This window comes from Arvicanthis niloticus, chromosome 8, assembly GCF_011762505.2.
Source record: "Arvicanthis niloticus isolate mArvNil1 chromosome 8, mArvNil1.pat.X, whole genome shotgun sequence".
NCBI lineage: Eukaryota > Metazoa > Chordata > Mammalia > Rodentia > Muridae > Arvicanthis > Arvicanthis niloticus.
In genome coordinates this window covers 37,698,379-37,723,528 of record NC_047665.1, presented here as the reverse complement: position 1 = coordinate 37,723,528, position 25,150 = coordinate 37,698,379, and the positions used below count along the sequence as shown (strand labels likewise).

Below are 25,150 nucleotides of genomic sequence, written 5' to 3'. Positions count from 1 at the left end.
TGCCATAGTAACCGATTAGTTTATAACACAGGAAACATGTTAATTTACATGTCAAAAAGGTTGGAAGCTAAAGTATCTTCCTTTAGTGAAGTTAGTAAGAGGTGAAACTTGGAGCTTAGTTTGTAACTCACACCTGAGCAGGGAGGGTTGCTGTGAGTCTAAGTCAGCCCTGGGGTAGGGAGCACGGGAGGGAAGTGGGGAAGGAACGGGGAGAGGAAAACGGAGGGGGAGGGGAAAGGGGAAGAAAGAAGGAAAGAAAGAAGAGAAGGGAGGAGGGAAAGCAAGGAGAGTGGGGAAGGTAGAAAAAGGGAGGGGAGGGTTGAAAAGGAAAGACAGGGAAGGGAAGGAAGGAGGGAAGGGAAGGAATGAGTTGGAAAAGACAGAGAGGATAGTGGGAAGAAAAGGAGGGGACGGTAGAAATGGAAAGGGAGGAAAGGCAAGGAGACTGCGGAAGAGAAGGGAGGAGAAGGAGTGGAGAGGGGAAGGGAGGGGAGGGGAGGGGAAGGGAGGGGAGGGGAGAGGGGATAGGAGGAGTTTGAAGTGTTCTTTTTCACAGGCAGACTGGAGAGGGTACTGAGCTCACAACCCTGCAGTGCACCCTATAGAATCATGAAGATTATTTCCCACATGTCAAACCCTGATTGAAAAAAGCCACCACTGCCAGACTGAAGCAAATATGAACAGGAGTTGGCCCAGCACACGTGAGGGAGAAAAATGACTGGGACGAAGGGCCTGAGGACAGAACACGACATGCTTCACCAATCAAAAGCATTCTTCAGGACAAGCTCCAGGGACATTCTGAAGAGGAATAAAAAAACAAAAACCATGTGTGCTGAGATAACCTTGACACATCAGCCTAAAAGCTATGTTCTGTAGAATGGCTATGTTCTGTGGAATGGATCCGTGAGTGCATGTATTTTAGAGCAGGTAGTATGCATTCCAGAACAGCTGTATGGACAACTTAACATATATGGAGATAACATCATATGAAAATGTCAAAGGTTAGACACCCCTTCACTGGAGAATCTGGATATGTGCAAGAGTATGCACATGAATATGCAGAGTGTGTCTGTCAATCCAATCTCAGAAGGAGAGCTCATCACTGCTTACCTTGGTGGGGATGCGTGCTGACAGGAGGAAGGCTCGGCATGATGTGAGCACCTGTAACACAAAAGCAGATGTTGGCATCAGTACTACAAATGGGCCTGAAGGCTTTCAACCTTACTGCCTGACTTCAAAGACACTAATACCCTAAAATCTTCCTGTTATTCAGTGTTGTGATGTGTCTTGGCTCTTGCCCTAGAAGGGTAAGTGACCTGGGACAGCTTCTTGGTCCAATAGAATTAGTTCCAGGCCAGGTGTGCCTACACCCTATAGGGAGGCCTATGTTGAACAGTAACCCATGAACTCTGTAACGAGCAGTTGGTCCCAAGACTAGATCACTGAGTGAGCAAACACTGAAAGGTGATTATCTTAACACCCTAAGTCAGCTACATCGACAGCCAACAGTGAGGGGCCAGGTGCCTTCTCGTTTGCACTTCTCAAATGCCAGCACCCATGTTTGCCTTCCTGCTTTCCACCACAGGGAGCACACTGATAACACTTACAAACACACAGGCAGAACAATCAGGCGAGTTTCTGAGAGACCTTCTCCAACTTTACCTCCTTGGACAGGATATTATTAAACTGCCTTTCTGATAATCAGCTAAGGATATCTGTACACTATAGGACCCTATGGCCTGGAAGCCACTCTTGCCATGCAGAGGACCCCTCTTGAATACAAAGTAGCTGATGCCTGGCTTTGAGCAGGCTACCTGTCCATTATCTAACTGGGCTCTGCATGGTAGAGATCCCACGGACCTCATGAGCTTCTGAAGGAAAGAAGAGGCCAGAGCCCTGCAAGCACTAACAGGAGAATCGCCTTCCTTCACTTTCTGAAGAACTTCCTAATTACTAAATCTTAGTTTAGCAAATGAGAATTAGGTCCTATCTAGGAATCCTAGGTTTGAATAGAATCTTAGAAGCTACAAATCAGAGAGTGGGGGCGATGTAGTTCAGTGGTTGGCTTGGCTAGCATGCACCAGGGCCTAGATCAATCTCCAGTAATAAGGAAGAGGGAAAGGAGCTATGTCAGGATCTATTTGTACCTAAAATCTTCAATGCTTGACTTTAGAAGTGGGCCTGCTCTATACAGTTCTAGTAAGTTCTGAGACTGAAGGCAACAGAAGGTGTTTACATTCGAAGATTTTATATGCTGAGTCAATGACAGCCCTTGGAGGCCAAAGAAGCAAAGCAATAAACATGAGACATGTCAAGATAAGTGCAGGTAGCGTGGTGGGTCACATCAATGAGTGCAGGATACAGAGAGCCTAAAAGAAACACCCTAAGAGAAGACATCTCTTTCCGCTGGTGGCTCAAGAGGTCAATCCACGAACAGTTGAACTCACTGTCTCATAGCCCGTGGTGAGGAACAAGCACAGCAGGAAGTGCATAGTAGCACACGGCTATGACCGCTTGCTGGTAGGTAGGAAGCATGAAAAGTGGACAGAGCCAAGCTACCAATACCTGGATCTTTTCATGAGTCATTCCCTGCTGTGCACACTGAGCAGTCTGACGTGTGCCCAGGCTTGAGCTATGGAAGAACTGTCTTTATTCCCATTTTGGGCACAAGAAGCTGGAACAGACAGAAATTATGCACCTTGCACAGCAGGAATGAACTTTCATGTGATCCGGGTGCTGGCTCCCTCCTCTCCCTGTCCGCTTCCTGGCTGAGGTGTGGTGGGCGGCTCTGCCCTGCTCACCATGTTTTCTACTGTTTCCCAGCAATCACAACAGCATATGGCAGAGCTGGAGTTCTGACCCAGACGCTCAAGCTACACATCTGGGCTGCTCTACATTCCACTGGTGAGTCAGACTGCCTTCCTGCCGCCATCTTGGCATCTGGTTACAGTTTGATCTCTCTCGTTATCTCCATATACCCCTGCCTTCCTAGGTCGAGATGAAGACCTCTCAGCCTTGGTCTCTCCATTCTTCCCCTCACACTCCCTCTCTGCCAATGCCACCACTGTTCCCACCAGGTTTATTTGCATCTTGCTCCAGCCTCCTCTTTCCTCTACTGTCTACTCTTGCTTCAGTCCTTTCTTTCCCACCCCTTTAATGACTATAGATCCTGGGTTGTCTTTCTACCATCTGGAAAGAAAAACAGAAGACACAAATCATAGAAGAAATGCTGCATTCCAGGAGAGTATTGCCTACACAGCACAGTCACAGAACAATGAGAACAAGCTATGAAGGAAAATGAAGAGATGCCTTTGGACATCGTTATACAAGGAGCGCATGGGTAATTAAGCACTTACAAGGTCCCCTGTGTGCACCTAATTAATACATCTTAAAAACTAATCTCAAAACACACACTTAAGCAACTGAAACAGGGCAGCATTTGGCATTGCAAGCCTTCCCACCCTGAGGCCTCGGGGATGAACACCTCCCTCCACCAGCCACCCAGGTCAGCACACCAGTGGGTCATATCCCGGATCAAATACCATCCCTGTCCACAAGTGCCATCACAAGGTATTTCTCAAGGTCACAGGATAAGTATCAATTAGTATTAGTACATTAGTACATAGTATTAAACAAACAAACAAAAAAGAGATGGAAAAGAAAAACAAAACCACACATTCCTCTTTGAATAAGAGCCATTTCTTGGATATAGGAAGACATATTAATTTCTAATGATCATTCTGCCTTCACCCTGGAATAATCAGGCTCACAGTCTGTGGCCCCATGCTCTGACTTTCAAGCTGAACAAATGCTTGTGGCTATGCTATATAAGTATACAGCAGGGGGCTGAAGAGATGGCTCAGTGGTTAAGAGCAATGACTGTTCTTCCAAAGGTCCTGAGTTCAATTCCCAGCAACGACATGGAGGCTCTCAACCATCTGTAATGGGATCTGATGTCCTCTTCTGGTGTGTTTGAAGACAGCAACAGTGTACTCGTATAAATAAAATAAATCTTAAAAAAAAAAAAATAAGTACACAGCATCCTTTTGTAGTTAGACACAGTTCAAAATAAGTTGTTTGAGAAGAGACTCATCCACAAGAGAGCCCAGACTTTGAAGGAAAAGACATAAAAAAATTTCATAAGCCATGAAATTTTTTGTGCTGGCTGGTCCTACCTTTGGGGAGCCAGCTATGGTCTCTAGAGTCCTACAGCAGTTCTAAGAAAGTTTGTAACAGAGTAGAAGTAAAGCACAGCAGATCCTTCAGCATCGGCCCACTCTTTCCCAGGACTGCTGCTCTGAGAGCACAGTGGGTCCTCATATCTGGACAAGACTGGAGGTCCTACCATTCTCAACGTGCCTCTTCTCTCATCAGCAAAAACTGAGTCAATAAATGAGGCTCCAGCCACCCAGGAATCCCCATCAAAGCAGACTCCAAACTGCTCCAGGATGTCACCCCAGAGGATTTGCAGGCATTGGTATGATTTCACCCACATGGGACCAGCCATGCAGTTCAAGGAGTTACGATCCCTTGAGACAGGGAAGGCACTGTGGGAGGAGTATGAGGTGGCTAGCCAGTGGCACTGTGTCCACAGAAAAGAGAGCAAGCCTCGTGCAATAACCTATGCAGTGAGGCTCTACCTCCTAAAAGTTCCACAACCTTCTCTAATGGCACCCCCAGCTAGGGACCAAGTGTTCAACCACATGAGCCTATAGGATTCTTCCTTTTCAACCCAAACCTCCTCGTTGAGCAAGACTTCCTCACTGCTGAGGACATTTCTGGGATCAGCACTAAGACTCTTCTCAGGAACCCAGGTACATGCTTGGATGTTGGCCTCAGAAAAACGTGGGTTGAAAGTCTGGTTCTCTCACTTTCTTCCACAAAGCTGACCCCTCCAGCAGGGGAAATGCAGCAGTGAGGAAATGAGCCTCCTCAAGTGAGAACAGCCACCCACTAGGCCACCATGGCAAGGTAGACAGGGTCACTCCAGCACCTTGCACACACAGAGTGAATAGAAGCTTCTCTCGTAACTCTTTCTTTAGGTACAGGAGGTAAGAAGGTCCACGTCCTCACTTCTGTTCAACCAAACAAAATTCACAAAGACACTAAGGCAAACTCTAAGTGGAAATTTTCTGTGAAGACACAGGTTTTGACCTTGAATAAGAAAAATTTCCTTGTAAACTTTAAAAAAAAAAGGGGGGGAGGGGGTGTGGGGGGGACAGGTGTCACTATAGCTCACACTTTCGATCACCACCTGGGGTGCTGAGGCAGAAGAATCACTGAGTTCCAGACTTGAGCTACTAAGTAAGACCTTGACTATTAGTAACAAGGGGAGTGGGATATGGAGAGTATATACACTTAGCCAAGGGACACACCTCACCAAGAGCAAAGCTGTCACTGCCCCCTGCCTCCCTATTTAGTGTGCACCCCACAGCGCCAACTTTAATGAATTTTATCTGATCTTTGCTGAAAAGCAACCATCAGTCCCCTTCATTTTAACAGAATCCAAATACACATTCTAACTGTAGTTTTTTTTTTTTCTAAAAACTCTCTGCACTGTTAAAGCACACAGCTCAGCAGAGCTGCCTACTTTTTTTTTTACAGAGGTGATACATTCCAAGGTGGACTCTGGACCTCTCTCAGTAGATACTAATAAAAATGGTACCCTTTGAACTTCACTGCCTAAAGCCATGCTAGCACAGGCTGCATGTTGAACATTCAGTAGGGTCTTATACCCTGAGGCATCTGCTGTACTCCAAGCAAACTAATTCCAAGAAGATTCCCTCTTCCAAATGCTCCTTTGGCATTCTGTACAAGCCCTGTGTAATCTGAGTAAGGGGCATAAACAAATGGTAAAACGCATGGCCACCACTTTACAAAATTCTCAGTGACAGATATCTCTCAGTGAGAGGCCCTGCAAGGTCACATGGTTGAAGGAATAGGACCTCACTTCCGGTTTTAAGCCTCCTAGCAGCAAACACTGCAGCCACCGGGCTTTCTAGCTGAGCTACAGGACATTTTATCCAAAAGGAACATCAGAGATCTTTTTAAAAAGGGTCACCCCAGGTTCCAAGTCCCTTTTAAAATGGAAGCATCATTCTTGATTGACAAGTGTGGGTTCTACTGTCACTAGTGAGTACCCTCACCACACCATACAGCCTGGCACAGGATTAGCAAGCCAGACCACATGGCAAAAGCAGACACCCATGTATTTTGTGGAGTTTGGTGGAGAATGTTGATTATTTGGTTGGGTTTCTAGTTTTATGATGTGGAGTTTTGCTATGCAACCCAGGCTGGTCTTGAGCTTGCAAGGTCCCTGCCTTCTAAGCACTACAGGAAGTTGTGAGCTACTCCACAAGATGGATCAGCCGTTGAGAACACCTGCTGCTCTTCCAGTAATAATAAAACTTGTTCATAGCTGGATCACCCAGGTACCTTATTCACTAAGGCTAAACTGAGATGCCTCCCCTGTCCCTCAGTTTCATTGCTGAATATAAAGTGTGGTGTGTCTGTGTCCCTGGGTCCAGCTTCATAGTGTTTTATTGATATAAAACCATACCAGTTTGTTCAGTGTACCATCCCTGGCATTAAAAAAATAATAATAATAATAATTATAATGTACTTGTGTGTGTCTCTGTGGCAGTATGTACGCATCAGTTCAAGTACACATGGAGGGTAAGAGGATACCAGATCCCCTGCAGCTGGAGTCAGAGGCAGTTATAAGCCATTTGATGTGGGTGCTAGGTCTAAGAGAGTATCTCACTGTGATCCTAGGCTTCAGTGTTTACTATTTCTATGACCCTGGAGCAAATTCTAAACCTTTGCTGTGCCTCAGCTTCTTGCTCTGTGATGGAGAGCAATAAAGCGGCTGTAGTGGCATATACTGACAATCCTGAGATGCTGAAGCAAGAGCACAAGTGACTTTTAAAAAGTAAGGGCTGGGGACGTGGCTCAGTGAATAAAGAGTCCGCCATGAAGCAGGAAAAATGGTGTTAAATGCCAGGTGGGCCCAGCAGCCAGCCTGTGGCTCCAGTGCCTAGAAGAGGGAGACAGGGGATCCATAGAGCAAAGTGACTAGCCACAGTAGCTCCGTAAGTGAGCTCTGGGTTCAAGTGAGAGACCCTGACTCAATATGTATGATAAAGAATGATTGAGGAAGACACCTAACATCAACTTATGGTCCCCACATACACACACACCTCGATACACACGAACACACACAGAGACTAACACAGACACCAACACACACGTGCAAACACATGTATACTACACACAAAAAATAACTAAGAATTTTAAAGTAGTATCTGTATTTTATAGAGCTGTGATATAAGTTAACTGAGCTAAGACACAAAGTGCTGAAAGGAATTCTGCTACATGGAACACTTACATAGTATGTTTATATTGTTGTAACTGAATTTATAGTATGACCATAAAGCAGTGAAACTGAGGGGAGAGAGATCTAGATTTAGCCTGAGTGAATAAGTTAGCTAGATGACCCAAGTATGAACAAGTTTTAATGTCTCTGGAAGAGCAGCAAGTACTCTTGACCACTGAACCATCACAGCACCCACACTGGATAGCTCACAACTGCCTGTAACTCCAGTTCCAGGGCAATCTGATGCACTCTTCTGGCCTGCACAGGCAATGCATACAGTGTGTGTGTGTGTGTGTGTGTGTGTGTGTGTGTGTGTGTGTGTGTATTGTGTGTGTGTTTGTGTATGTGTGTATACATTAAGAGACACACTCATATAACATATAAATATTTTCATTAAAAAAATTAATACGCTAACTATATCAACTTGAGAGAGAGAGAGAGAGAGAGAGAGAGAGAGAGAGAGAGAGAGAGAGAGAATTTGCCTGTAATCCCAGTACTCAGGCAAAGAATGGTCCTAAGAACAGAACAAGGCCACTCTGGGCTGCACTGTGAGATCCTGTTATTAGAGAATAAATGAAGTGAATGAGTGCATAAACGTTGAAACCAGTCTCTAAGTTACATTCCACTATTCTTAAGCCATTGCCTACGCTCTCTCTGGGCTTCCCTGATTCTGAGATTCTCCTACCCTTGGTATACATGGACTTCTAGGAAGACCAGGCCCCTGGTGGTAAATGTTTACTAAAAGGATGTCACCCCATGGTCCCTGATTCTGCAGAAAGGGACAAGAAGCTGCTGAGGTCAGCTTCTATTCTGGTGCCTGGCGCCAGCAAAGGCTTTGTGCTCTAACACCTGTGCAAATCCTTTCTTCCCTCCTGGTTATTTCTGCTTACACAGAAATGGAATGTTTACACACGGCTTGTCAGACATAATCACTCCATTCTTCCTGCTATCCCATTACAGCAAGCTGGAAGATGTCAAGCATGAAAGAAACAAGCCAGTGGAATCTTTCCTCACCAGGTAAATATGTGCCTACTTCAAAACAATATCAATACTTGATGCTTCTTTGTTTGTTTTTAATCGACAGCTCTCTCTATGTAACATTGTCCGACATAGAATAGATTATGTAGACAAGGCTGGCCTCAAATTTACCACAATCTATCTCTTAAAATACTCAGATTATAGGACTAAACCATCATGTTCAGTCTCTTCTTAATGTAATTATACATTATATCCTTTATCTAACATACAAGGTAATACAAAATTCTCTAATCTAGCACCTGATTTTTAATGACATTTTTAAAAACAGAGGAGTGGCACAAGGTTTTAGTGACCATGCTCTAATAGTGATACACAACAGAAGTGGACCTTCTTTTAAAGTGTTGTAGAACTGAAGAGATGTCTCAGAGGTTAAGTGCACTTACCACTCTCTTCAAAAGACCAATGTCTGATCCCAACACTCACATCAGGTGGCTCGTGAACACCTTTAAGCCCAACTCTGAATAATCAGCACAAACCAACAGCAACAATGAGTGATGGACAGAAATGCAGATCAATTAAATTCTCAGGAATCAAGGCAAGTAAAATTTCTCCTGATAATTCCTCCTTAGAAGCTACCTAGCTTCTTAACTCCATGGGTCCATACATGTACATACACACACACACACATGCACACACATGCACTAATGCATACAACTAGACATATAGAAAAATAAATAAATAAAGGCATCATAACCTCAGGCCTTGGAATGGGGCCTTCTTAGACCTAGGAATAAATACAAGTCAAATAAAGCTTTAGACCCAGGTCAAAGGGTTTGTATGGACGCTTCATGTAGAGGCATTCATCCACGCATGCCAGCATTTCTAGCCAGACCTGCCAGTACCTTCCAAATCTTTAAGAAGAAGCAAGACTGTATGAAGCATCCCTTCCAGCTGAATCAACTGTCATCATTTTCCTCTTACAGATCCCTCTCAAGAAGCAACTGTAGTGCCAGAGTCCTTCATCCTGTGTATCACATCCAACAAGGGCCATGCCATGCACGATCACTCCAAAGGACAGAAAGTGACAGTTACAGCTAGTGACTATGAGCAGTGCACACGTTGGGAGAGCATGTCCTCAAGAGAAAAGGAAGGATGATGACAGCTAACAAATGGACACACAGAAGACAAGAATGTGAAGTGCCATTTGTCTTTGCTGTCGTTCTCTTGCCACACACACTTACATCATTTCAACTTAACCACCTGTGTGTGTTTCCTGCCTCACACAAGGAAGAGCAGGTATCCCTTCCTCCTCCCTACCCCCTTTGTCACACTGGAATCTTCATCAACCAAAAAAATAAAATAAAATAAAATAAAATAAAATAAAATATATGCATTCTCTTTCCCTCTTCAGAGCAAAAGTTTACAAAATAGTTTCCTACTCCACACAAGTGCAGGTGGCACAAAGCAGATGGACCAGACAATACTTAACATTATTGTGAACAGAGGCGAGAGGGAGAATGACAATATGCACTAATTTCAAAAATGAGAAATAAGGAGTGAGGGAGATACAGTGGCAACCAGTAACAATGAATAATAGGGCGAGATCCAGACCAAGTTAAATTCTCCTGGTAACTCCTTACCTAACTACTTTCTAACTCTCTTGACTTTAACATGCCTTTGGAGCAGATGAAGAATTAACCCGACTGGGGCACTAAAGATCAAGCACTTTCCTAGCCGTTTCAGCTGACTTCACGTGTGGTACCAAGATTTGGCTCCACTCTTCCTATATGGCCCAATTTCTATCATTGGGAAGGATGGTGCCTCCATTCACTTATGATACTACTTCCTGAAGATCGACCACCCTAGTTTGAATTCTGACTCACTACAAAACCATGGGACTTTGGGAAGCATTAATTGGGGCTTGGGGATTTAGCTCAGTGGTAGAGCGCTTGTCTAACAAGCACAAGGCCCTCAGCATTATCTCTGTGTCCTGCTTTCCTCATCCGTAGAACTACGGACCGCACTGCACACTTCAGTCAGGCTGTCATAAGGATGAACACAAAGTGTTCAAAATCTGATGGCATCATCAGGCTCCTCAGGGCTTCTATCAGGTTGACTTCTCACGGCTGGACCCTCTTAACCATTCCACCACACCCTGGCCTGGACTAGTTATTGCTTCAAACTTCACTAAGATTTTTTTTCTGTTTACTGGCTGTGGTGCTTGGGTTCAAACCTAAAGCATCACAGACAATAGTCAAGTCAGCTGTCAGCTACCTCCACAGCTTCTTTGAAGACTGCTAATTCAAGGGTCCGGTCCTCTGCCTATGACCTTCAAACTCCTCCTCCTTCTCCTCCCCTCTTCTTCTTCCTTCTTCTTCTCCTCTTCTTCCTCCCCCTCCTCCTCTCCCTCCTCCTCCTCTAGGGATGGGAGTATGGCCATCCCATCATAAGAGTTCCGGACATCTTACCTAACTTCACAGGATTGCCAAGCCATGAATAAAATCCAGCTTCCCTTCCACAGTGTGCTTGCTATCTGTGCACACTACACAGTTCTTGCAGGTCCACTTCAGCTCACTTTTCCTTTTGAACACAATTTCTCAAAACAGGTTTGTATACTCTGTCTGAGGCTGTGCTACAAGACCACTACTCTAGTATTCAAAATTGGCTACTTTCCCACAGCAGAATCTGTGACTCTGATTATTTTTATTTTGCATGTATGAGAGTATTTTACCTAAATTCATGTCTGGAATATGCAGTGTCAATGGAGACCAGAGGAGAACATCAGATCATGGAGCTTGCAGACAGCTAGGAGTTGTCTAAGAATTTTACCCGGGTCTTCTGGAAGAGCAGCCAGTCTTCTTAACCACTGAGCCATCTCTCCAGCCTCTATGAATCTAATTATAAATCTTGCGTTCTGTCTAACACTATCTACTGCCTACCATGTAACTAGTACATCCTTCTGAGTCAATAGTCATATCCCATAAGGAAAATGGCAGAAAATCTGCTGTTCCCAGCTTACCTCCACCCTCTTCCAAACCATCTACCCGCTGTCCAATGAAGAGTACAAGGAAAGGACCAGCGGAAGACAGACACAGGGTGCTCAAAGACACCTGTGCTCAAAGACTAATGAAATACAGCTCTAAACCTCCACATTGCCAGAGGCTGGGAATGTCATTGCCAGCAATGGATAGGGTTCAGGGAAATCCATCTTAATAAAGACTTTCAAATATCTATTTACTGAAGTAAATGATTTATGAAGGATGGGTCAGGGTCCCAATGAGAAAGATTTTATAGGAAATACAAAACTTATCATGTATTATTTTAGTGATAATTAGTTTTATAATTTAAACACCAGACAAGCCATTTTTTAAAACCAGGACACAGAATCAGGCTTGTTCATACTCAGAAGGTAGAAGAACACCAAACTGGGGGGTATCCTGGGCTATATGAAAAGTCCCAGGTCAGCCAGAACTACATAGAGAAAGTTCATCTCAAAAGTTACAAACACAGCTAGGCAGAATGGGAAGACACACTAAGGCACCAACTTTGTTTTTTAAGAGATGTCATAATTTTTCTTCCTCAGAGCTGCAGCTATGTACAGAAGTATTTTGCTCAGGAAACAGAGAAATCAACCTTCTCCTAAGTGTCCTGCCAAGTGTGCAGAAATTTTGAAACCAAACTACTCGAACTCAATGGGAAGAAGCAAAAAGTTGCAGAGCTTCAGCACACGCAGGGCTCCTGCAGCAGCTCTGTCAGAAGCACCACTTCTGCCTGCCTGCACCTCTCCTTCCCTCTGAGTGTGGAGCTGCAGAACTGACCCTGCCTTCTCTAATGGCCCTAACCCTTCTCAAGGTTTCCCCTGTGGGTCAGCAGCAGGCCAGATGCTAAACCCGGTGTCTGTTACCAAACTGCCAACATCCAACACAGCAAACTGCATGTGGGTCCTTCTCCCACTGCTTGTCTATGGACCCATAGTGACCTGGCTCCAATTCTCCTTCTGTGTCCTTCTAGGATGCTGGTGTGATGACTACAGACAAGAAACACTTGGCAGACCTCCAGGGCTGCCCCTCTACTCCCCACATTCAACACCAAGAACCCTGAGTGAGTTAGAAGGACAGAACGTAGGTCCCCAGGACAGGCAGACAGAGAAGTGCCTGAAACCACAGAAACGTCAAAGTGGGGGTAGAAGCAAGCTTCTGCCTAAGGATACTCCTTATCAGGAAATGCCTTGTGTTTTTCTCTCTTGTAGATAATGAATTTAAATTTGTAGCATTTTGTTTCCCAAAATAATAGATTCCCTTTCAAAGCAGGTATAGTGGCACACTTTCATAATCCTAGCACATAGGAAGGCTGGAGGATTAGACTTTTAAAGTCATTTCCTCAGGGGGAGGGGGAGACCAGGGGGAGAGAAGAACCCAAACAAACCAAAGCAAAACTATTCACATTAGTACACTTGATCTATGCCATCTTCTTTGGGGGCCATGATGAAATATTATCACAGTCATTATTAAATAATTAGATAAATAATTTACTCATTCAACAAATATTGTGTGCTTAGTACCATATAAACAAGTATAATAAAAAATGCTGCCGGGCAGTGGTGGCACACGCCTTTAATCCCAGCACTTGGGAGACAGAGGCAGGCGGATTTCGGAGTTTGAAGCCAGCTTGGTCTACAGAGTGAGTTCCAGGACAGCCCAGACTATACAGAGAAACCCTGTCTCAAAAAACAACAACAAATGTTTTAATAACAGTAAAGGATACATTCTAGAGTTTTTCAAGTGTCTTCCTTAAACATTATTAGTACGGCAGCATGCTTATTCTCAGCAGAAGAAAATGGATCTTTCTATCAAGAGAATGATGCCCAACCTCTGTCCTGCCCCTTCATCATCTCAAAAGAATATAACCAGACTTTCCAATTCTAAAGAGTACCTTTGAGGAGGAAGAGGGTGAGACTACCCTTTTGCCTTCTCTGGTTCTTCTAAACACTGCTCTCATAGAACTTCCCACAAATGTCCTGTTTGTGGACATCCTAATACATAAGTCACTGGCCATATGTGGAATATAATATAATAAGCATTTGCAATATGACTAGAGAAACAGAGGATTTACTTTCTGTGAAATTAACATGGACCTTGTAGCTGGTAGCTACTATATTAGACCATAAACCTCTAGAAAAAAAAATACTAACCAGCAAACATTCATGAATTACTTTTCAAGTGTCCTACTTAGCATTAACTGTCAATATGACAACCTAGAATCACCTAGAAAGAATCTTAATTGAGTAATTGTCTCTATCAGGTTGGTCTATGGCATGTCTGTGAGGGACTGTCTTGACTGATAATTTATGCAACAGGGTGGTACCATTCCCTTGGCAGGCAGACTACACAGAAAGGCAGCTGAGCATGAGGCTGTGTGAGCCAGCAAGCAGCATTTCTTCATAGTTTACACCCTGACTTCCCTTTGACAATAGGCCTGTAATAAAATAAAGCCATTACTCCCCCTCCATGGTTTTTTTTTGGTCCTGGTATTTGTTACAGCAGCAGAACTCAACCTAGAATAAGAAAAGAAAATACATTCAAAGACTCTAAAATGACATGTTCTGTTCTATTACATCACATAAGTGTGTTTAAGGTTAACTTTTCCAAGTGTTAATGCGACTCTACTATTTTACAGGTCATCCTTCACTCTGGCAATGTCAGTCAGACAGAGATTTCCTTCACTGATGTGGACTCAGTGCTAACATCGTAAGTGGCACATGAAAATTAAGACTTAACAGCAATCCTCTAGGCTCTACATTCAAGGCCCTTCACAACATCAGTATCTCATTTCTCCTCCGAGATCACAGTGAATGACAAAGCTGTGTTAGTCTCAGCATTTTTCCCTTTTTAAAGATTCAAGGCAGAGGAAGATTAACAGCAGTCTGCTTCACAGTGTATCCTCAGCTTAGTCAGAAAAGGGGGAACTCGGGAAGAGATAAGGAGGAAAATTACTTCACAATGAGACAAAGAAAACTACATACAAGACCTTGGTCTCCCAGTTCAAAGGCAGCTGGTAGCCCAGTTTCGAAATGCCTACAGCTCAATAAATGGAGCTACAGTCTCTGTCTGCCCTTGGAGCTGGATTTTTGAACTGTCTACACATCTCAGCACCGGTCCTGAGGTTTACTCAGATGCCTAATACACAGCCAAGTGAGGATAAAGTGGCCAGGCTGGGCCCCATTAGTGAGGTGCCTATCGGTGTAATAAAGTTCATTTGTTCCTTTCCCCCACTGGAACCTAAGAGGTTCAGAGGAAAGGGCAACACTGTTCAATGAGGATTTTCAGCCTGACAGCTGAAGAATGAGCTATCGTCAGCCTTGTCTTTGTCATCACCCAGGCTAACCCTCCTGACAACCCTGACTTGCATATCCCAGAGGTAAAGGGGGCAGGCAGTTCAATCAAGTTTCGAGCCATCTTTAGGATCAGTTAAGTTCCCCGAGAATGAAGAAACTTGAGTTGAGGACAAGCCCAATCGCACAGGAACACATTACTTAATTTCCCAGCCGAGTCCCACGCCTTACACACCACTCAGGCGCTGTTACATCTCGTAAGAGTCATTAAATGCTGACTGCCCTTGCTTCAGTCCAGGGTGCTTGTAGTTGTCGTACAATTAGAAACGCATCTCAATATATGTAGAAAATTAAATATATATGTAGAAAATTTCCCTCGGTGTGAGAATATTAAAATTATCAAATAAATCCCTAAACAAAAATATTAAATCAGCACCCAAATAAAATATAAAATAAAATAAAAAATGAAACAAGTATAAACCACCAAGTTAATTTAAAATTGAGCAGGTAGGATGGCTCAATGGGTAAGAGCATGGTGAAAGGCCCGTGTGGGGGTATATTGTTGGCGTGAGCTAGTCATATCAAAGACCATAACCTCAAAACCATGGGAAAATGACAAAGCCTCCCCCAACTACCTCCAGTGAGCCTCAGAGGGATGGCAAAACCTTCCTGTGATCCCTGCACAGATGTTGATAGTGTGTGCAGAAAATGTCCACCATCGCTTCCCTGCCCCATATTCACAACCTGAAGGACTGCCCCTTACCCAGACTGCCTGGACCAAGATTAGCAGTTTGGCTCTTTGTAATAACTGTCTCTCTGTTCATCTATAAAAAACATACTATGCTTCCAGAGCACTCCAGCTTCTCTGTCAGGGAGCCTGGACCATCCAATCCCAGCCTTTCTTTCTGTACATGTGTCTACCTGTATGTCTGTATGTTTGACTTTTCTTTATTCCCTCGATGCTGTAGTCCATCCATGGAGCTGTGCTAGATGCAGTACAGGCTCTCCCTGCCCCCAACAAGAACAAAACAAAACACAAATCCTAGCTTTTGAGAAATCGACAGGTTTAGTAGCAGTATATACAAAAGTTTAAGGGAAGCCTAGTAACAAATGCCCTAACAGATATTAATAAAGCCAGTGTTTCAGTGCAGGAGAAGGTAACATCAACCCTGAAATTGAGCAGTGAACGATCCTGTAGCAATGACTCCAGTCAGGAACATCGGGACACCTAGGAAGATCCTTTGATACTAATCCACCTTCGCAATATTCTAAAGTTGTTTGCTTGCTTGATTTTACATCGGGTTTTTTTTTTTTCTACTGACCTCAATCTCACAATCCTCCTGTCTCAGAGCCTTCAGACTCTTGAGGTCATAGGCTTTCTCCACCATGCCTAGTTTTGTCCTTTTTAAAATTAAGCAATTCCCATCAGAAGAACTATGAGCAAACTACTATATATATATGTTTTTTTTTTCCCTGTCAATGTAACCCAACAAGCTCCTGCCACATGGAGAATTTTTCTGTAAAGAAAATTTGTGTCTGCTTACTACTTCTTAATGCTTAAAATGTGTCCTGGGGTGACTACATCCCTGTTGTAATTATCAAAGGCCTCCTTACTGTGGCCCATGCTAGTATCAGCCTCCCTGCCCTCCTAGGCTCTAATCACTGCATGGAGAAAAAAATTCCCTGCCTTCTTCTTCATGTTTACTTGTTTTTCCTAGTGTCTGGAATTAAATATATGCATATATGGGGGGGGGCAGCTGCAATTCAACTCAGCTCCAGTGGTTATTCCATTCTAGACTTTGAAGAAAAGATTTGATAAACGGCTTCCAACCCAACTAAAACCTCAAGCAACTATCACTTTGCGGGGGGATTTGTGACATAAAGAGGATTTGCAGTTATAAGAACATATGATGGACAGCTCCATAAATTCAAAACATTTAGTGAGACACAGAAGGACGAGTCCCTTTGAAGTCGGCTCAGTGTCTCTTGAAATAAAACTGCTGACACTTCAGATACTGCTCCTGTGTATCCCCAAGGGATTTATTTTAGGACACCTTGGGGATACCAAATCTATAATGCTGAATGTTCAAGCTCTCTACACTGAGTGGATGGCATTTGCATATAAACTGTGCATGTCCTCCTGCATACTAAACCATCTCTGGCCCACGTACAACACCTAACATAACATATAAAGGCTGTGTAAATAGTTGGTATGTAGTGTACTCGTATAGGGAACCATGACAAGAAAATAGACCCATAGAGGTTCAACAATGACTTTTCCCTATAATACTTTCTGATTGATAGTTGTTGAATCCTTGCATGCAGATGCAAGGCTAACTAGTTTCCAGTCAGAAACCCAGTATCATCACAAATCCCAACATGAGGAAACATCTGGGTAATATTGAGGGTGCAAGCAGGCATATGGAGTGTGCAGGGGGGTGGGAGAGGGGAGCTCACAGCATATTGAGTGAAAACTGACCCCAGGAAATGGTCACTGCTAGGTAAATACAAAATTAGGATAACCTGAAGCTTTCATTTACATCATGGATGTTCCACTACTTCCATGGTTATGACCTCAGAGTCCTAAACAAAGATGCTATCAGTAGTACGGCTTTTACATACTTACGACTCTCAAAAGATGCTTCTTCCAGGTTTAGGGATTTTCTAAGTGATAGATCACCTTCTCTACATACCTGAGTTCCATACTCAACACTGAAAAAGCAAAACATTTCTCATCAAAAAGGCTGCAAACACCCAGCTCACCTGCAGGCAAGCACAATGTTCTGATAAGTTTTAAGGCTCAGCAGGGAACTCAAAATGGAAGCTGTCACAGCTACCCACCCATCTGTTCATACCCCCTTGTCTTCCTTCTGAACATCTCCCCACCTACCCTTGTCTTTTCTTTACTCCAGAAGGGATTCTGAGTGAAAGTCATTGGCCAGCACACAGCTAGTGGTGGAGTCACTGCCCACTAGGAGTAGGGCCACTGGCTGCCACTCCTGATTCTTCTCCATGTCACATAATACACAAATAAATGCTATTCCCCTGAAGGGTCTTGTTCTGATACTGGCAATATTTGGTTGTGATGATAAAGTCACCACCATTTCCCACAGAGAGTTGGCCCGTCTGGATTAGAAGCCGTTGGAGCCAAGAACTGTCCACTTCCCGTGCCCCGCTTTACTTTCATGGTGCTCCAAGCATCTTCCTCAGGAATGGCTCACAGAACTGAATGAACTGTTATCAGGAGACCAGAACTCTAACTGTCTCTGCCTTCCCACCCCTGGCATTACAGATATGTACACCATGTCTGGATCTCTTTACATAGCTGCTGGGACTCTGACCTCAAGTTCTTCTGCTTTCCCAGCATGTACTTCACCAGCTGAGGTATCTCCTCAATAAATTCTGCATTTTACTGGCTGTTAGCCAATGGTGAAGATGATGATGTTATCGCTCAATTCTGTACATGTAAACATATATTCCCACACAAAGTGACAATGTCCAGGATGACCTCAAGTATACCATGTAGATCAAGCTGACCTCAAATTTGGGATAATCCTGCATCTTTTTTTCCGGAGGTGTGAATACTAGGATTATCTGCATGTACCACCACTTCCAGCATAGCTAGTATTTCTTCCAATGTAGATTTATACCTAGAAGCATTTTAAATTCCCTTAAACCTTAATAGTTAAAACTGGATAATCTGAACATTCATCGTGACTTGGAAACATACTACAGCAGGAATCCAGATGGTTGCCTGCTAGTTTCATGCAAATTCTGCTGACAGATTTCTCAAAAATAAATAGTAATAATGACCAGAATTTATACAGCATTTACTATATGCTGGGCCTTGTCCCAGGTTTATATTAATCCATCAAGTGGGTCCCTAGGGCATCTCTGTTTCCATTTTTTAATTCCAACCCCTAAACCACATAACAAATTCAATAACGAATATTACACTGTAGAAATCAAAATAAATTTTATTTGTCCTCAATTTGCACAGGGTAAGTATTTTGATATTGCAAATGATTAGTGTGTTGGGAACATAATTAAATATGCTGATTAACATGCTACTTGCTCATACCAAATTTACAAGGTGAACTGCACTCTTCCATGCGCGTGGACTCTCACTTGCCTAATACATCTGAAGGGAGTATCAACCACACTGTCAAGAATGCAAGCCAGAGACCATCTGCAGCCTTGTTTTGAAAAGTCAAGATTAATTGCATTGCCTGCATCCTCAAACCTGCCAACAAGCAGCCAGTCAGCCTGAAGCACATCTCCTGTTTGTCCCAGTGATTAGGCAGAACTACTCATGAGCAGTGAATAGACTCTAAGGACCAGAATAACCCACAGCCCCCAAGAATCCGTCCTAGAAAACCTCAAGAACAGACGCCAGAGCCCTACGAAACCGCACTGTGGATGAGACCATCCACGACATCAGAGCTGACTAATCTAAAGCCAAGATAGCCACATACCAGCTCATTCCTCAAGAAAAAAAGCACAGGTCTACCAGTCTGTCAGAACCAAATGCAGCAAACTCTGCAATTTATTAGAATAGCCAAATAAATAAATAAATGTGGCTAAGTCTCTCTTACTGATGCACGTGAACAAATCATCCTGAGAACTCGGAACAGAGTACAACACAAAACAGGTATTCAACTCAATGATTATTAAATTAAATGTAGGCATGAATAATTAGAATAATTAGATCCAGAATTACGCCCTGGCTACTCCATTTTTTAAAACCACAATCCACGACTAGAGAAAGTGCTTAGCAGTTAAACAGCAGTTACTGCTCTTGCAGAGGACCAGAGTTTGGTTCCCAGCACCTACACATCAGCCACTACAGTTCCAGGGGATCTGTTGCCCTCTTCTGGCATCTACAGGCACTGCACCCAGATGGCACACATACATTCAGGTGACATACTTGCCCATAAAATGAAATAATCTTAACTAAATGAAACAAAACAAAAAGTGCCCACAGTGCCCAGAAAAAGTCTTCGTAAATGCAAATACATCAATTTTCTATCACGTCTCCCTTGGAGGAGGCCTACCAGCAATCAGAATTCAAAGCTCATTTTTCCGGTTTTGACATGTAATTCCAAAAGGTTAGCTTCTGACAAATAAAGTGTTCCTCAATGTTCCACTTGGGGACACAACCTGTAGTCAGAACACTAGTGTGGTGGTGAGGGACCCTTCGCTCCTGCTCCAGCACAGCTGAGACCAGCCAAAGTACCTTTGTCTGCCTTTGGCAGTGAGGATGCTCAATGTTCCCTCTGACAACATGCAGTACCTGTGCAAAGGTGACAACAGTAAACAGGCAAAACAGAGCATATGTGGAGCCTTTGTAGGCACTGCTGAGGTCCCACTGGGCACTCTAACTGCCAACCGTCTCTTCAGAGTAGCAGGACTAGTGTGTCTCTTGGGTGACAGATAGGACATCTTACGCTAGTTCTTTCCCCATACCATTAAGTGGAGCTGCCATGCCTGCATGGACCACCCCACCTTACCACCCCCATCTGTTTGCCTTAGTGCTGGCTGAAAGCTATTTTTCCTGGTGGATCTGCCTTCAGAGCTTGCCCTCTGAAACTAGGACACTTAGCTCTCTGCCCTCAGTGATCATCATCCCTGTGGCAAAGCAGCTTCACCTGCTGAGGACAAACTGTCATCACTGATCATAGTGAAGGGCGTATGTTGTACTTCTTTTCTTCTCTTGGCGAGCCTAATACCTCTGCAGTCTCTCCAACCCTCCCTTCTCTTATTCAAGGCAAAGATGGGGACTAAAATGGTGGTTTAGAAGTTAAGAGCACTTGCTGCTCTTGCAGAGGCCTGGAGTTTCAGTTTTACCACCCACATGGGGTGGCCTAAGTCACCTGTAATTAGAGTTCCAGTGGATCTGATACCCTCTTCTGAGTTTCAGAGACATCTCTGCACATGTAGTACACACGTGCATACACATAAGAAAAATAGTAAAAGCATGTCTGGGGAGAACAGTGGGGGAGCAGATGAGTTAGCACCAAGTAAAATAACATGTTTATGAAAATTCCATAAGGAAGCCCATTACCTTGTGTGGTAACATTAAAACTTAAGAAAAAGAAAAGCATGCACTGGTGATTTTCTAAAAGCTATACTACATCATTTCCCAACTCCTTCAGTGAGCAGTTATGAAAGGTCTACTGTGTACTAGGTATTTTGTTAGATGCTATGAATTAAATCCTCATTGAGCTGAGCTTCCCTTAAAGATGTACTAACCTAAGAGAAGTCATGTTGAAATATATTTTCATTTCTAAAAGACTTTCTATTAGGAGCAGTGCCTTTTGTTCATCTTCTATACTTATCAATGTTGAAATTTTTTACTTAGAATTTTCTGGTCATACACAAAGCTACCATTGAATCACAACCTTACTCCCAGCAGGAAGGGTCTATATATACTAAAGTAGAATTGTTCCATATTTTAAGCCACTGTTTTGTTTGTCTTATGTAAATAATAATTTTGCCTGCAGGTATATACGTGTGCTGTATGCCCTCAGAGCCAGATCTTCTGGTACTGAACTTAGAGGTAGTTCTGAGCTGTCATGTGGATACTGGCAACTGTGCCAGAGTCCCTCTGCAAAAGCAGCAAATGCTCTTAAACTTTGAGCCATCTCCCCAGCTCTGAACCAGCCTCTGTTTAAGTAGAACAGAAATGACCTTTCCTCTGTCTTCAAACCAGAACGTACAACTGACTGCCATTGTTCATATACTCACAGTGTCAGTGTGGTTTAACATTGGCATATTCTGCCAACTATTTGCCAAAAATGTTTCTTATTTTAATCTTTCACCCCAAAGTACTTCACTGACTCATGTGAAAGTAAACTTTCCATTGCTGTGAGGAAAAAAGATAAGAAGTTTGCTTTTCTGCCTAAGCTTTTCCCATTAAGTTTTGAAGCAACTGTCATCTTTCTGTAACCTCCCCTTCCCCTGCATTCCCTTTGGTGTCTTAGTCACCAGGCTCTGCCCTCTGAAGCTCCCTGTCCCTCATCACTATCCTCATTCTACTGCTCACATGCAGAAGTCCTCACAGCTCCTAAAGTCCTCACAAAGTCTCAGTGACACCTGTCCCATCATATCACCACCGAACATGCCAAGCATTTTGTACTCCTTGTGAGTAGAGGGCCCAACTCCACCCCCAAAAGGACTTCAGAGCCTTTCTCCTTCCTCATAGGTCCTTCCCTACTTCACCCAGCCTCTCCATGATGCTGTAATGGAGAAAGGGACATTTGGTCTTCAGTCCTAGCTCCCAGCAGAGAGCTTCTAAAACCACTGGGGCCTCCTGAGCCACAGGAACAAATGGTGCATTGGTTTCACTTTGGTTTATTCTAAGCCCCTTTCAATAACACCTAAGTTTAGGCCAAGGAGAGTTTTAAACTCTTGGACAGGATGAAAGCCAGTAGATGGTAAGAGCCAAGCATGTGCTTCAATGGGGGAATTTCAACATCCCCAACTCAACTTCCTGTAGGGGGCAGAAGACTACATGAACCACTACTGGTCCATGATTAAATCACCAGTGACCATAACTGGCACTTTGTTTGCTATCTATCTATCTATCTATCTATCTATCTATCTTGTTTGGTTTTTTGAAACAAGATCTCTGTATGTAGCCCTAGCTGTCCTGGAACTGAGTAGACCACCTGACCTCAAACTCATAGAGATCCACCTGCCTCTGCCTCCTGAGTGCTGGGATTAAATGCAGGTAGCAGTACACCCAGATTGGCATCTCTTTAAAACCCCTCAATAATGGGTTTCAGAACTGCTGTTTGGTGAGTTCAGAAGTGCTGAGGGGGGAGGCATCTGGAGAAGGAGTGGAAGCTCCATGCAGCTCATCTGTAGCACTGAGATGCAGCCTGTCTAAGAACCAGTTAAAAAGAAGTGCATAACCATTCTGTGAATCATAATAGCCAACACAGAATCCAAATAGTGGTTCATAGGAAATTCAACTTTAGAACTAGTTGGACTAAAGTATAGGAAGGCTGGACTATTTAGCTTGTGGCTATGAGCCCATAAGCTGCAGGACCACACTAACTCCTACTAGTTCATGGGGTTGGTGGAGGTATACAATTAGGAACTAGATGCATAACTTTGGGTTATGATCCTCCTTTGCTCCATCACCCAAGTGCTGGGGTATCAGGATGCCATACACCCAGCTCCTTTCTGTGTATTCATGTATCTGATTGTTAGTGCAAGGGGAGCAGGGCAGGGCACAGGACATGGCCTGGATTATCTGGAGCCAAAACTGTTATGAACAGAAACAGACAGACACACACAATTTGAAAGGCAAGAAGGGCTGAGGGATAGACTTGCATACTCAGACTTGGAAGGAGTAGATAGACAGACAGAAACGGGGGGGGGGGGGGTGTCCTAGACAGAGAACAGACACACAGATGGATACTGGGGATGGGGGAAGGCTAGACATAAAGGAGTCATTATTTTGAACCTGTGTTTCAGCGCTCAAGGGCAAAGCCCTCTGCAGCCAGGTACCAGGTACAGTTTATTTATAATTTGGCAAGCAGAACTTACAGAAACTCAGAGTCTAAGCTAAGTAAAAACTCTAAAGGGCAAGAAAACATGCACTTGAGTCATCAAGACTGGGAATTTTGAAAGCTAAGTTATTAAAATATTTTCACTGCTTGTAAATTCTTCCAGACTTTCTCTGCTAATATACCCAGAAAGAAAAAGAAAAACATAACAAAACAAAACTACTTTCTAAAACATGAACACAGTAGACTGAGGAAAGACCCAAGCCCCTTTCACAACACAGGGTTCCTGGTGCCCGAGGCCCTGTGTTTGATGTGGTTGAAGGCAAGAACCCACATCAGGCTCAAAAGAAGACAGAAGTCCAGCCAGCTGCTCCCCAAAGGAAACCTTGGTGACTTAGTCAACTTGTAAGTTTCCGAAGCCTGGTGGGAAGATGACATCCCATAAATAGATGCCAGATTTAAAAGAGAAAAAAATGGTAGGGACAGGGGTGGGGCGGGGCCTCTAGGTGACAGGTAGAAATGCAAGAAAACCACAGATAACAACATGAGGTTTATTTACAAATCACTGTTATTTATTCAGTTTAAGCAACAGCATTCCCCAATATATAGACAAAATGCATTCCTAAACCCCAGGAGGTGCCTGGAGCTTTCCAGGCACCTACAGCAACACTTCATGGATAAATACAGCAGGAGTCTAACAACAATAATAAAATATAGAAGTTTTAACAATATTCTGCAATACATAACTGCCAAAATCCACTCCCCATGCTTTGATGTCTTTAATCAAGTAAAAACTGAGTTATTTGACTACCGCTGGGAGACTGCTGGGTAGAGAAAGAGAAAGCATTTGCTCCAGAAGCAGGGGAGGGAGTGTGTTGCACACCTGTGAGTTCAGCGCTCAGCAAGTGCAGGATCAGAGTGCAAGGTAATTCTCAGCTATACTGGGAGCACATAGCCAGCCTCCCCCCCCCCCCCCCGGAAAGAGGGAGGAAGTGGGGAGAGAAGGGGAGAAGGGGAAGGGAGGTGAGAGTCACAAAATGTTGTCCCTCTATTCAGAATGACACACAATTTTAAATGAAGGATTTATTTCTGGATTTCTCCAGTTGAACTACAGATAGTCACTGATAACTAAATTAATCACTTAAAAAAAATGAGTCAGTCAGTTTGTTTGTTTGTTTCTCAAGACATCTCTTATACCCGCAGGATGGCCTAAAACTCACTATGCAGCCCAGGATGGCCTTGGACTTCTGATGCCTCTGCTTCTATCTACTAAGTGCTGAGATTAGATGCTCGGACCGACACACCCAGAGGACCCGTGTAAAAGCCACAGGCAAAGGCACACTAGAGCTGGAGTAAAAATAACTACGTTTTGCCTTTGTGGAATTATCTGAAAATTATGTGACTCACTCCACTTTAATTTCAATTTTCTTTCCCTCACTAACAAAATAGCTTTCCTTTGGAGTAGGAGGCAGTAAACATTTCAGAGACTCAAGTGAGGCCCATTTCTGTAAATAAAAGTTTCAGTAAAACATGACCAGTCACTGTGAATACTGCCTGTGCACGCTTAACAGCAGGCCTGGATCTGTGCCACAGAACTGGCTGACAAGTCTCAATATTTGTTCTCTGCCTCTCTGGAGGAAAGGTTTGACATCTCTGTTTCAGGGCATCATGAGATACTGAACAGTTAATAAAATGCTATATATTTCTTATTTATTTTACTTTCTTTTATTCAGTGTGAATATGCATGGTATGACACATTTGTAGAGTCAGAGGACAACTGTCAAGAGTGAAATCAGGGAATTGAACTTAAGTCACCAGGCGGACAGTAAATACCTGCTTGCTGAGCAGTATTGTGTCTTGTCAATAATTTGGAGGATGTACTAGCCAGAGGTAATTTTACAGGATAACCAAACCTGTTGTTTTCTCATCCTGATTCTTACAGTTTTACTT

General features: G+C 43.6%; 1 protein-coding gene across 12 annotated transcripts in view; it reads right to left on the bottom strand.

The window, feature by feature from the left end:
* Carmil1 (capping protein regulator and myosin 1 linker 1) overlaps nt 1-25,150 on the bottom strand; it is a 264,452-nt gene that overhangs the window by 158,642 nt on the left and 80,660 nt on the right. For all 12 annotated transcript variants that reach the window (XM_076939239.1, XM_076939246.1, XM_034510864.2 and 9 more), the window contains exon 3: nt 1,111-1,161. In XM_076939239.1, the coding sequence (XP_076795354.1) occupies nt 1,111-1,161 (51 nt within the window). The remainder of the gene's footprint in view (nt 1-1,110; nt 1,162-25,150) is intronic.